Source organism: Thermobia domestica, chromosome 16 (genome assembly GCF_964235325.1).
Source record: "Thermobia domestica chromosome 16, izTheDome1.hap1.1, whole genome shotgun sequence".
In the NCBI taxonomy this organism is placed as follows: domain Eukaryota; kingdom Metazoa; phylum Arthropoda; class Insecta; order Zygentoma; family Lepismatidae; genus Thermobia; species Thermobia domestica.
This window is the reverse complement of record NC_137469.1, coordinates 93004974-93017919: the sequence shown is the minus strand read 5'-3', so window position 1 is coordinate 93017919 and position 12946 is coordinate 93004974. Positions and strand designations below refer to the sequence as shown.

The 12946-nt window shown below is 34.1% G+C and overlaps 1 protein-coding gene across 3 annotated transcripts in view; it reads left to right on the top strand.

The window, feature by feature from the left end:
- The window catches only part of gammaCOP (coat protein (coatomer) gamma), an 81504-nt gene that overhangs the window by 18457 nt on the left and 50101 nt on the right, over positions 1–12946 (top strand). Inside the window, exon 2 of one of the 3 annotated variants that reach the window (XM_081742752.1) lies at positions 9356–9464. The exons of the other annotated variants lie outside the window; for them this stretch is intronic. Coding sequence (XP_081598878.1) covers positions 9374–9464 — 91 coding nt within the window. The 5' untranslated portion in view covers positions 9356–9373. The remainder of the gene's footprint in view (positions 1–9355; positions 9465–12946) is intronic. 3 annotated transcript variants of the gene reach the window in all.

Sequence of the window (12946 nt, the reverse complement as noted above, 5' to 3'; positions counted from 1 at the left end):
CTGTTTGCATGTCATGTAAATTTTCATAAGGTTAGTATTCAGATAAGAATACTTACTGTAGTTTTTAAACTACAGATTTATTTACATAAATTCAAATTATTACTCTAAAATATGCAGGGCCTTATGCAGAGTCGTTTTGATGTATGATTAGCGCTGTAGTAAAGGCCTGACTACTGCAGGAAACATGTTTTAGTCGAACTCTTTAGTATGGTACTAATCACGCGTCAGAACGACTCTGCATAAGGCCCGTAGTGTTTACACTTGAAAATTAATTGTGAATGCAGTTTATTCAGTTTATTAATCGTGAACCAGACTGAGCATTTTTTATTATGAAATAATAATTTTGTTTTAATCGAATGCCATACACGTGCATTTACGCATGCGATTCTGAGTTTTTTAATCTCGGTTATTTTAATGTAAAATGAAAATAAAAATCCTTGGAAATAGTTAGTGTAGAAAAATGACTCTTTTTATTTAATTGAAAATGTCATAGTTTACATCAAACTCTCGAATTCTAACTACGTTTGTATCGAACTATTGTTAGCTTATTCATAATAATAATTTAAAGAACTAAGTAAGTAGTCTCTTGAAATATTATTTTCTGTCATAAGAAGTTATAGATTGCTTCAGTCATAACTTTAATTGTAGTAATTTGGGTTAATAGAACATATGTCGAGGAGACTTTAAATTATATATAGAGTTCACGGAATTCGTAGGAAATCTTACCGAAACTCAGAGTGGTCCGCGGAACACCCACTTTCGAAAACGCTGTTTTAGAGAAAGTTGCTAAGGTGAACATTCATTCATAACACCCAACAGTTATTTTGTAAATTTATTTTGTTTGGATGAATTGGAGTTTAGCGTCCTTTTTAGCACCGAGGCTATATATAAGACGTGAATCTACAGCTAATCTGAAACACTTGAGCTTCTGCTGGGTAGCGAACATTGGTCTTCCGTACCAAAGATACGTACGCTAAGCATATAGTCACGTTTTAGCTCTTGTGAATTTAGTATGCTTGACTTTAGATACTAGTAATATTAGTAGTTACAAATATACTAATATACAAAGAGGAAAGTTAATGTTAAGATAATTTGTAACAAACGAAGGTAAAGAGAACCCTGAGGAAAAAATGACCAGAAGAAACCTTCCACGTTTTATGAAATACTTTATATGTTAAGTACTATTGTAGTCGATATTTGTTCCATTGTTTTAAATCTGTTTAGAATTTTATATATGAAAATAAACTTCTTTCGCTGCAGCTCACTAACGGCTGCTAAAAATAATTAAGTTAGCACACGTTCATCTGGGTGATACGCGGTCTCGCGTCATCCTTCATCGTATTATTTCAGACCTTAGTTCATTACTTCTGAATTCAAGTAGCTCCCCAGTTTGGTACGAAGTTTAGTGAACTCTTAACATTTTGTTCCTTCATTGGAAATCAAAGGTAATAATCCATCGCGAGTTAGGACAAAAGAAGAACCATACTTGGGAGCCAAGCAGATTAAAAGTAAACAGATAAATAAAACTAACATACAACGATGTCAATTTATATAGTGTTAATCTTTGTTCTATTTTATGTATCCTGCTTTTGTATGATGTGTCTAGGCGAATTAGACTCTGAGCTATAAACATTTAAAAATAACTATGAAAGTGCATTTTTCATAAAACTTTTTTGATTCTTTGAGACTGGGTTTAGTGACCTACAGTTTAAATTTTCATAGTAAAAGTCAAGAATCAGTTCAGGTGTGTATATTATGATAGCTAACTATATTCTTCCTTCTGTTACGCATAGAGTTAGAAAAGAGGAATACGAATCATATGTTTTTATTTCTGTTCGCGAGCCGCCAGTTGGACATCACTAGTTTAGAACATATAATAAAAGATGAACAACGAAAAAGACCTTGCACACATACTCCAAATCGTAACCTACTTACGCACCTATAATAGCGGTACCAGTTGTACTTTCTTCTTAGACATTCATCAGTTAGTGACTGCCTTATTCTCCCCCTGTCCTCTTTCACCACCATTGACATTCGTGTATAACCTCCTCTATATGCTCCTTCACATTGCAAGACGGTTACTTTCAGTATGACGAAAAACTTTTCTCATACATACTTCAGGACTAGATAAGTTTTCAAATGTATGCACATGTACTTATGCAGAGTTAAGTCACGGAAATGCTTCAAAATATGAAGGAAGTCAGGAAAATCTGTATTAAATAAAAGACTCAGTTGTTTTTTTCTGCGCACAGAAAGTGTTAGGAACTACTCAAAGAATCAAAACAGATTTAAAAAAAAAAAAAAATATCTTTAAAAATAAGGAAGCTTGAAGAACGCTGAAAGATGTTAAAACTTGAAGCTTTGAAAGAAAAAGAAATTACTTTAAAAATTCAAATGCTGCAAAAGAAAAAAAAAAGTACATTTTTGTGTAGGCCAAATTTTAATATGTGTACTTGTTTGTGTGTATTCGGAATGCTGAAACATTAAAGATACTGTGTATTGTTTTATTTGAGTTTAGCATCCCTTTCAGCAACGAGGCTGTATGAGACATGGACCTACAGTTTAATTGTTTCACACTAGTGTTTTGGTGTATAACATTGTTTGACTCATAGTAAGTGTTTACAATAAGAAAATAAGCTTATACTGAATTAAGAAGAAAAGAGAGAGAGCGTTGGACGCCGATTAATTTTTTTTTTTTTTTTTTCCGCCGAAACCTAACCATAAGTGATATTGTTCTCGGGGTCGCGGGTCAGGGAAAATTTGCTTACTTAGCTATGGAAAGTCAAGGAAATCAATACCAAAATTTCAATGTGAACCCTGCTAATTTTACTTTTAGTAAACATATAATTCCTTCTTCGTGTTATGATAGATACAAATACATGTACTCTATTGTGTTTTATTCGTGGATAATATTTGTCAGGGTGGATTGATTTAAATCAGTCTGATTGAAATCACGATTTTAATCAAGATTTAAATCACTTGATTTTTTTAATAAAAATCGTTGATTTAAATCAAATTCCGAAATGAATTAATTTAAAGTGAAAGTAAGTAAAATCCCGTTTCCCTTCTGTTATTTCAATTATGGAAGATAATAATCATAATACAATGAGACTCAAGTGTATGTAAGCACAGTATGAAAACGAGTATCATGTAGAGAACGATCAGGGAAAATCCCATTTGAACGGGTAACGGATGAACCTTGCTTTCTTCTCTTTGTAACACAGGGTTTTAAAATTTCTATTCCAACGGGAAATCACCATGGACATTTAAGATGATAACACTTTTGTGTCCACGTCTATTTGCTTGTTTCCACATAATAGGGGCGTATTTAGAGGGGTCCGATCCCCTCTGCGAAACAAAAAAAAATTGATTTTAAAATGTTGGGCGAAATTTATGTACTAAATACATAGAAGTTCCTCGGGATCGTAATACGACAAATTTTGGATGCGTTAAAATATCGAATAATACTTTTGATAAAGTCGATACTTGACCCCATTGCAGAACATGTCGCGATCTGCGATGTGATCGCAGAAAATTTGCCGCGCCTGTGCAGAAAAAATTGTCAGAGGAAATAAAATAGCCAACAGAAAAGTATAAAAACGTGCCTGCTATGTATAGATGTCTTACATGCACGGACAGCTCACATTTGAACTGTTTTTCACGTCACATAAAGCATATTTTTAACAATCACAAGTGTTTCTTCTGCTGGAACTGATCACCTTGATCTTTTTTATTTTGGAATTCCTACAGACAATTTTTGACTTACAAAAGCTCATCGCATAAAGACAAAGAAAGTTCTGCCATCGGCTAATATATAGGATCAGAAAACGATATTCACGAAGAAATTAAATATCGAAAAAATGAAATGAAATCTTTAAGTTTTCACGTCCCACGTTTATGCCGGTTAGGCTAAAGGAGACGGTGGTGATGAGAGATGAGTGAAATGGTAGAATGAAGAAAGTGGGAGGAAACGGGAGAACCCCGAGAAAACTCACGAGCACAATGTTTGTCCACCACAAAGTCCACACGGCGCTAGCTGGGATCGAACCAGGGACCCCAAGCACCGGAGGTGAACGCTCTACCACTGATCAACCGCGCCCCCAAAATTAAATATCGACTAAAAGCAGGGAATTCGTGTTATTCAGTTCAAAATCTCTTATCGTCGCGAATTCTGTCGAGGAATTTGAAGCTTTAAAATATGTAAAACGATAATTGTGCCTGTTGTGCTGTGTGGTTGTGAAACATGGTCGCTTACGCTGAGGGAAGAACACAGACTGAAAGTATTTGAGAATAAAATCCTGAAACGAATATTCGGAACCAAAAGGAACGGAAATGAGGAATGGCGAAAACTTCAGGATGAGGAACTGCATAATTTATATCGTTTACCAAACATTGTTAGGGTCATCAAATCTTGGAGGCTCAGGTGGGCAGGACATGTAGCGAGAATGGAAGAAAGTAGGAACGCTTTCAAAGTTTTAACTGGAAGTCCAATCGGAAAACGACCTAGGCACAGATGGGAGGACAATATTAAGATGGATCTCGCAGAAATAAGAATACAAAATAGAAACTGGATTCAGTTGACTAAGGATAGAAGTCAGGAAGCCTTTGTGAGCATGGCATTGAACCTCCGGGTTCCATTAACTAGAGTTAGTTAGTTAATTTCAGGCGGAATTTATGTACTTTATTTCGTGCCGCTAGCTAGTTCCAATTGTTTAAAAATATGCCCCTGCCAAATATCAGTAACTTTCGTGAAAAGAAAAGTGTCATGTTGATATACAGTACATTGCTGTACTTTTTCCTTAATGCTTAAGAAACATTGTTTGGGATTGAAATAGGTTAACGATTGGGAATTAATTCAAAATTAAAACCCAATACTTTCACTTAAATGGCATAATTAACATTTAATACTAATTCCTAATGTTTTTTCTTCAGTTCGCGACTTGTATTATACGAAGAAAAAGATTTGATTTAAATCAAAAAAATCGATTTAAATCAAAAAAATCAACAAAAATGATTTTTTTGAAAAAAATCATGATTTTTTTCCACCCTGATATTTGTAGACTGACTATAAAATCCGTGCTAAGTGCCAAAATAAAAATGTTAAGTAAAAAGCCCAGATTTTACTTCAGAACTGGTGTCACGTAGGCCCACGCGCATTCTTCTGGCGATTATTTAAACTATTTCCAAAATGAATACTAGATAGCCTGATTTTAACTGAGCAGTGTTAGGCATATAGCCTACATTTTGACATTAAATCATGACTTTTCCATTTTTGGCACTTAACACGAATTTCATTTTCAGTCTACATTTTTACTAATTTTATAGTTAGGAGTTTTATTTATGAGCTGTCTTAGTTAATTCAGTTGATTTATTACTGGAAATAGGTTGTTTATTTAGTTTTCTTGTATAGTCTTTTCAGGTAGTATTTTTTTCATCTATTTGTAACAGCTACCGTAGACCAAATGTTCTCAAGCTGATTTTGTACTTCTTACTGATTTTATCTCACTCAGTCTTGAATTTGCCCTTTGTTTTGTGCGATATGGACTGGGAAAAAACACACATCGCCCTATTTCTAATGCTGAAAATTGTATTTTTCCATTGTTTAAAATGATAATTCATGCGCCAAATGCTTTTCCTATGAGCATCCGTTTTTCAGTGATTATTCCTCAATAGTATGTCCGATTGGGACATGCCACTCCTTACGGCACTCAGCACGGTTCTCGAATCGGCATGTCAAATTTTGTTAAGATCAGTTGAGGTATCTCGGAAGAGTATCCGGATAAACGAACGCCTAAATCGAGTAAAGAAAAGCTTCACTCTGATAACCATTCACTTTCATTAAATCAACCGTCTTCTTTAACCGTAAGAATATAACTAAAAACTTCATTTCAGGGAGATATTTCAAAGTCATAGTTTAACTTAAAAAAAAAAATCACTGGCTTTAACTTTTCCTTTGATAAAGTTATATATACATTGTGTACAATTGAGACAACATTGTTTGATACAGTGAGATTCTCTCCTTTTACAACCAGTTTAAATTCATTCCCAAAATATGTTGTTTAACTTTCCAGTGTTGCACATTAACCTTCCAGCTCTTCGGTCACCAACACAGACATACGTCATCAAAGTTTAAGGCACTTAATGACTTATAACAGTAAATCTTGAGATGCGTTTAAAAAAAAAATCGTAGTATAGAGTTTACCAATAAAAACAGAATGTTGAAATCATGGTTTGCAATACCGATTCGATTTGTGAGAGTAAACTATGACAACTGTGGGCAATAGTCAGTGGTAAATTAGCATAGAGAGATACACAAGTCAACAACGCATAGAAGCTATTCGAATTTACCATCAAAGTGCATGTTCCTTTCGACAAGTGTTACGTGCATTGTGAAGAAGTCAATATAATCAACCAAGAGAACCTTCGATTTAACGTCTCGTTAGAAATTCAAAAGAATAGACTCAGTTGCAGAGAGAGAGAGTCAATATTGTGTTCATAGTCGAGTCGGTCGTTCAGCTCAGGATATCGGTTCGATAAGACTTTTGAGGGCGAACATAGCAAGCAAGCACATTACTGTCAATGGCGAATCGTACAAGAACACTTTCTGTGGCCTCAGCAGGCAAATCATGATAAAAACTTTTTCTTTTTTAAAAAGAAGTGGGGCAACTTGCCCCACCGCTGGCCAGAATTTGGATTTATTTCTTAATATCCCCGGGCGCACACTGTCTAGAAATGCTGTAGTGAACTGACCTCCCAGATCATGTGATTTTCCTCCCCGCATTATTTTCTATAGGGTTGTCTTAGGTCTGTGAGAATAATCTACGAACAGTTTGTGAGCTGAAAGGGAACACTATTGCGAATTTATCGCACAATTGTGTGCAAAAATTGGACTTGGTGAAATGAATTCAGAATTCATTTCATCTACCGAAACAGAGGACATTATCTTAAAAACAAAGTCCAATGATTGCTTTTCAGAAAAATAAATAAATAAAAATGAATAAACAGTAAACAAACTTATTATCACTTGTAATCATTTTTAAAGTTTTAGTGGTCTTATTGGTAAACCGTTTACTTTTTACTTGATGATTTTGCATTATATCTGACCGAGAGAGACAAGGTAATCTTCATTAAACAAGAAGTAGCTGTTGTATTTGCTTCTATAAATATGGGCTGCATTTAGGGCTCTCTCTTTCGGTGCGAAAGTCGAGTTTAATTTTTGGTGGGAGACTGTAATTCAGATAATTTAAGCTGTCCAAGTCTATATCAAGGTCCTGAAAGGAGCGTTAAAACTACAACTCGCTTATAATATCGCGTATTAATACAACTTTCTCCGATTATATCTACTGTTTTAATTAAATTGATAATTTCAATTCCACTACTGTTGATAATTCAGGAAAAGTGCTCGGTTTGGTCCACATGTATTATGTTCAAAAAGCTCCAGATAGGATGAATACACCAGTGAATGCTAGGAAGAATACGATTTCCTGTTTAATAAATCATAGAATTTAGTAACTCGTTTTCAAAATTACAATTTAAAATAAAGAAAAAATGATGGCATAGTTTAGTTGTAGAATGTTAACAGTTTAGAAATGTCTTTCGTTGAGCAACCCTGTTATTTGGAGTGGATCTCTAAAAACATATCCGTTTCTTAAATGTTAGAGCCAAAACTAAAATATTATGTGCATTTCTCAGAAAATTTGATAATGATATTTCCTATATGTTGATTGGACTTGAGTTCAGTGTCCCTTTCAGCAGTGAGATTATATGTAACGTGGACCTACAACTGAACATGGAATCCGAGCGATGTAAGTTCTCACCGGGAATCGAACCTGGGTCTTCCGCGCCGAAGACGCGTACGTTAACCATATAGCCACCAGGGAGCCCTCTTTACTATATATATATATATAAAATCGTATCATCCATTGTTAATCTGGTTTCTTATTTTTATCGCAGTGCGTATATATTTTATTATTTAGAAAGTATTCGAGTAAATTTGTACACTGTTAATATATCTTCTCTGAACCCCAGAAATCATAAAAATCATTGACATAAGTGTATGGTTAGGTAAAGATTCTTTCGAACGTAAATTTTCACATACCAATACGACATTGTTCAACAAAATAAAACAGCCAAGAGTGTCTTAACTGGAGGTGTGGAAGAGTTTTATTTTCATTAACAAAGTTTCAGTATGGTCGGTCAAAAGTTTCGAACCCTGAACTTCTGATTACAGAGCGAGAACGTTAACTGTTAACATCTTAAGTACAATTTTTAGGCTTTCGTCTAAGCTTCGACGATCTTGAGACATAATAAAGAGTGATTTAAATATTAAAATAATATTTAATAAAAACGTTGGTTAGAGCTTACTCGTGGCGGTGGGAACTAAAGTAGTTCAGATTCCACGTTAAGTTCCTCGTCTCATGTATAGACTTGAAGCTCAAAGAGACACTAAATTCGAATCCAACCAACTAACTAACTAAAATGTCAGCTAGTATATGCCAAACAAATATAAAAGAACATAGAAATTCACTACCCTTTGCCCAACATAAGTTATTGAACGGTTAGGTGTTTTGAACGGTAAAACTTTTTGATGTTTAACAACATATATGCAGTGATTTGAATGGCGAGATGGGTTAGAACATAATACAAGTAAACTTCTTCAGCCACATATCTCGTATTTGGTTTATAGCAAAGCCACTTGCAAAACCTGTTATTCAGCTAAAGTGGAGATCCAGCTCGGTACCACAGACACACTTTTAGAGAAACATCTTCTTTCACATATATACATACAACACAGCAACACTCCTCCTGTACAAAGGACAGTGATAGTTGTTTATAACAATAGATATACACTTCTCCAAGAGAATGTTCGATTTATGGATAGTAGCAGTAATAATAAGGTCAGAAACAGAAATGGATGTTGCAAGTGCTAATACGTGATAGTTCATCATGAGAACTTACTTTTAAGCTCCTAATGAGTGCAGTAATTCAAACCAATTATCTTTTTGTAATTGTGACTCCATGTGGAGTACATTTTCATTTAAAAATATATCAGAGTAAAATACGAATGGAAATTATTTATTGTTTTCTGTGTGACAGGAGACAAACTCATTGCAGCGTTTGTAACACGTCATTACCAGAAAATATAGGTTTCGGTTTAACATCCTCAGTAATGTGCTGTATGCTAAAGAAGACTATTGGTAACGCAAGTGAACAGTGATGATCTTGAAACGCCACATCTGAGAATGTATTTATTACTTGATCTATCATGTTGAAATCATTGTTCATTGGTGCACTCATTTTTATAGCTACAGTGTTTAGTTAAAGGGCGTATATTTTATGACTATTATTCTTGCAGAAAAACGTTCGTAACCGAATGGGTGAGAATATGATTGCCATTACTTCAGGAACGGGTGAAGTTGAGTTCCATATTAATCATAGCAAACAAAGAAAAACATCGTTTCCAGGTAAATTCTAATTGTGTGTCGATTGGAACGAACAACTATCAAAATTCTTTTAGTGTCAGTTCACTAATTATTTCCATAGTTTGTTTCACTTTCCCTTCCGTAGTAACTAGCAATAGTTTTGAAGCATCTTTTGTTAAGCTTGTATATAAAATCTTACATTCTGAAGAATCTAAAAGTTTTCATAGATCAGTATCAGAAGCCTATATTTAGTAACAAAGTTTTAAGATAATCTGCTTATGAGATTAAAATGGAAATCTTACTAATTGAAAGTGAAAAGGAACCTTCGGAACAAAATCGACAAGGTTGTGTACTTAAAGATATCATTCCGACATTCTCCTGTTAAAAGGAAAGAAAATCTTCGTAAAATTTTCGGCAGGATAGATTTGGAGCAAGGTCCTGGTTACGAAGCAATAGTACATATCTTTTTTCTCTTTATTCTTTCTTTCTTTCCTGCAGCATGCTAGTGTGACTTGGAACATCCCCGACAATCAAATGTCCTAGCTACAATATGAATATTTTATTGTTTGGTCCATACTTCCCTTTTCTCTATTTTTCTGGAATGCTTGCATGTGGGCATCTATAGCTTCATTTGGTTTCTGAGATTTCATTGAAAAACGTTTTACATAGTAACTTATTATTTAAAGTTTTAGTTAAAGAGTGTGGCTCCAAAAAGCCGGATTTATTTTGCGAAGTAGAAGTGTTTGGAATCAAATGTCGACAATGTCTGGAAGACGAACTTTGCTCAGAAGGGAAAAGGGACCAAGTACGTAATATATGTTTATGCATATAAAACTCACACTTGAAAACTAAGTCAGTCTTATTGCATGAAAATTGTGAAATCCTCCTAAATGAGTTTTCCTAAAATCGAGACCCGAAGACTATATCTGGTTCTCTTACCTGAAAACGATGGATTAACTTCATTTCGTGAAAACGTTAGTCTCGTTAAAATTTAGAACGAAATAAACAGCCTAAAATTATTCTCTTTTAGAGTGCTTGAAAATAATAAAATCACTAAATAAGTGAATTCTCAGCCTATTTGCTTGCATTATTTCTATTGCATGTTTCTAATTCTGCTTTTAGTAAATCAGTGATCAGATCTAATTTATAGTGAGTTGTTTGATTACAAATAAGAAGTTTCTTTAAACTCTTTAAGTTATCAAACTTTTGATCGCATACGAAATCCATTATAGAAATAATAATGTACACTTATCAATTCCGTATACACAATCGTACAGAGCATACAGAACCTGCTACTTTAAACAAAGAGTTGATTAAATAGAAAAGTTGTTTTGGTGTATTAGTAGAAGTAGACTGACTTGAAATCTCATAATTGCTGTGGAAGTGATACAACAAACTTCGTACCCCACTAATTTTTACATTGATTTTGAGATTTCAACGCAGTCAGCTTCTACTATTATACAGAAATAACCTTCCTAATTTTTGTTTATCATCTTTACAAAGATTTTGAGATTTCAAGACAGTTCACTTTTACGTGAAAACAAATAATTATAATTAAAAATCGATACAGTGGAATGTATGTCTATTGACAGTAAATAAAATTATCATACGTTAAAAGACACAAAATGTGCAAATGGTTTCGCGACACTCCTCACCTCTTCCTCCAGTGCATTAAAAACAAACATGTTGCTACATAAAATACATGATACAGAATTTCTATATTTATCCATCTTGTAAAGTAAAAGTGGCAAGCACTTCTCAAGTAGATGTAAATGTTTCAAGTTTAAAAAAATCCTGCCAACGTATAAGTACAACATCAGTTTGTTGAGTGATTTGTGATTTGCAGTTCATGATCATTAATTGAATGTTACTTCAAGATCATCTATTGAGTTTTTTTTTTTTTTTTTTTCGTAGCACTGAATACCAAGGACTTTTCATTACATTAGGAAAAGAGGAAAATCGAATTAGTATTGAACTACAAACTTAAAATATCCCATCATTTTCATTTTACAGGATGGGCAAGCAGAATTTCATACTTCGTGCCGTTTGGGTACGTAGCAACAAGTTTTCTTCAGATGGCGCTGAAGAAGAGGAGAGGAGCGCCTCGAAATCATTCACAGTTTTTTAGGGGGGGGGAGTATATTTTAAGGTATTATGATTTTAGGGCGAAAAATGTGTGTACTTCCTATCCAGTATCGCTTAAATTTTTAGTTCATAACAAAAAAAAAAAAAAAAAAAAAAAAAAACTGACATGGTCAGTCTTCGTGGGGTTTCGAAATTTGAATTCTGTGTAACAAAATACATCAAATTCATACCCCGGGGTTCGCTGCACTTAACTTTTATTATTATTATTATTATTATTAATATTGTTAGTCTTGCTGTGTTATGTGTATTCTTCCTATCCAAAGTCGTTCATGTTTTTCGTACATAGAAAAAAGACAAAACTACGGTCAATCATCCTGCGGTCCGCTGCACAGAACTTTTGTTTTTAGTATTGCTGTGTTACGTGTATTCTCCCTATCTAAAATGACTCAAGTTTTTCGCCCATAACAACAAATTGATATGGTCAATCATTCTGGAATTTCGACATTTGGATTCTGTGTAAGCAAATATATCGAATCCATACCCGGGGGTCTGCTGCACAGATTTATTTTTCTTATTTTTATTTTATTTATTTATTTATGTTAGCTGTGTTATATGTATCCTCCCTATCCAAAATCGCTCAAACTTTTCACCCATAACAAAAAACTGACATGGTCGATCTTCCTGAGGTTTCGAAATTTGAATTCTGTGTAACAAAATACATCGAACCTATACGCTAGGGTCCGGTGCACAAAACAATTATTTTTGTGTGTGCGGCTGTGTAATATATAAACATGTCACTTCTCCTCCTTTCCATTTTAACGGCGAAATTACAAAATCCTGTCTTACTCATTGTGTGGTGCTAAGGAAAATATTTGTACGAAATTCAAGTGCAGAAGTGAACAGCGTTGGAAATCTGGTTACAAGCTAGAAAACTCTTTTTATCTTCCTTGGGAATTAATCTATTTTGTTCAATAGCATGTTCTTTACAATAGCAATGATATGCATTCTTCCAATTCTTCGAGTTATTCGCATTGGGGATAGATAAACAAGTCCTTCACCAGAAAAAGAAATCATATGGTGTGAGATCTGGAGACCTCCATGCACTTTATTTCAAAGCAACTTGAATGAAAGGAGATTTAAAAACTGGAATTGATTTGGTAAGAAAGCGTTTTTATGTGAATGTAAATAGAACATGTGTCGACTCATGTTGTTCGGCAGATTTCCTTCAAATTCTCATTCTGATTTTTACAAGAGCATCACTTCCTCCCTCCATCCCTCTTTTCACCGTATTTGTGGGGTTGCAACGTCTTAACACCCACTGAGTCTGTTCTTTCTTCCCAAAACTATGCCTAATATGAAACAGATGTTAGACAATGTAAGAACAAGGAAGCTACTTTTGGGAACAGGGATCAAGTATACCATATATATATATAGGAAAA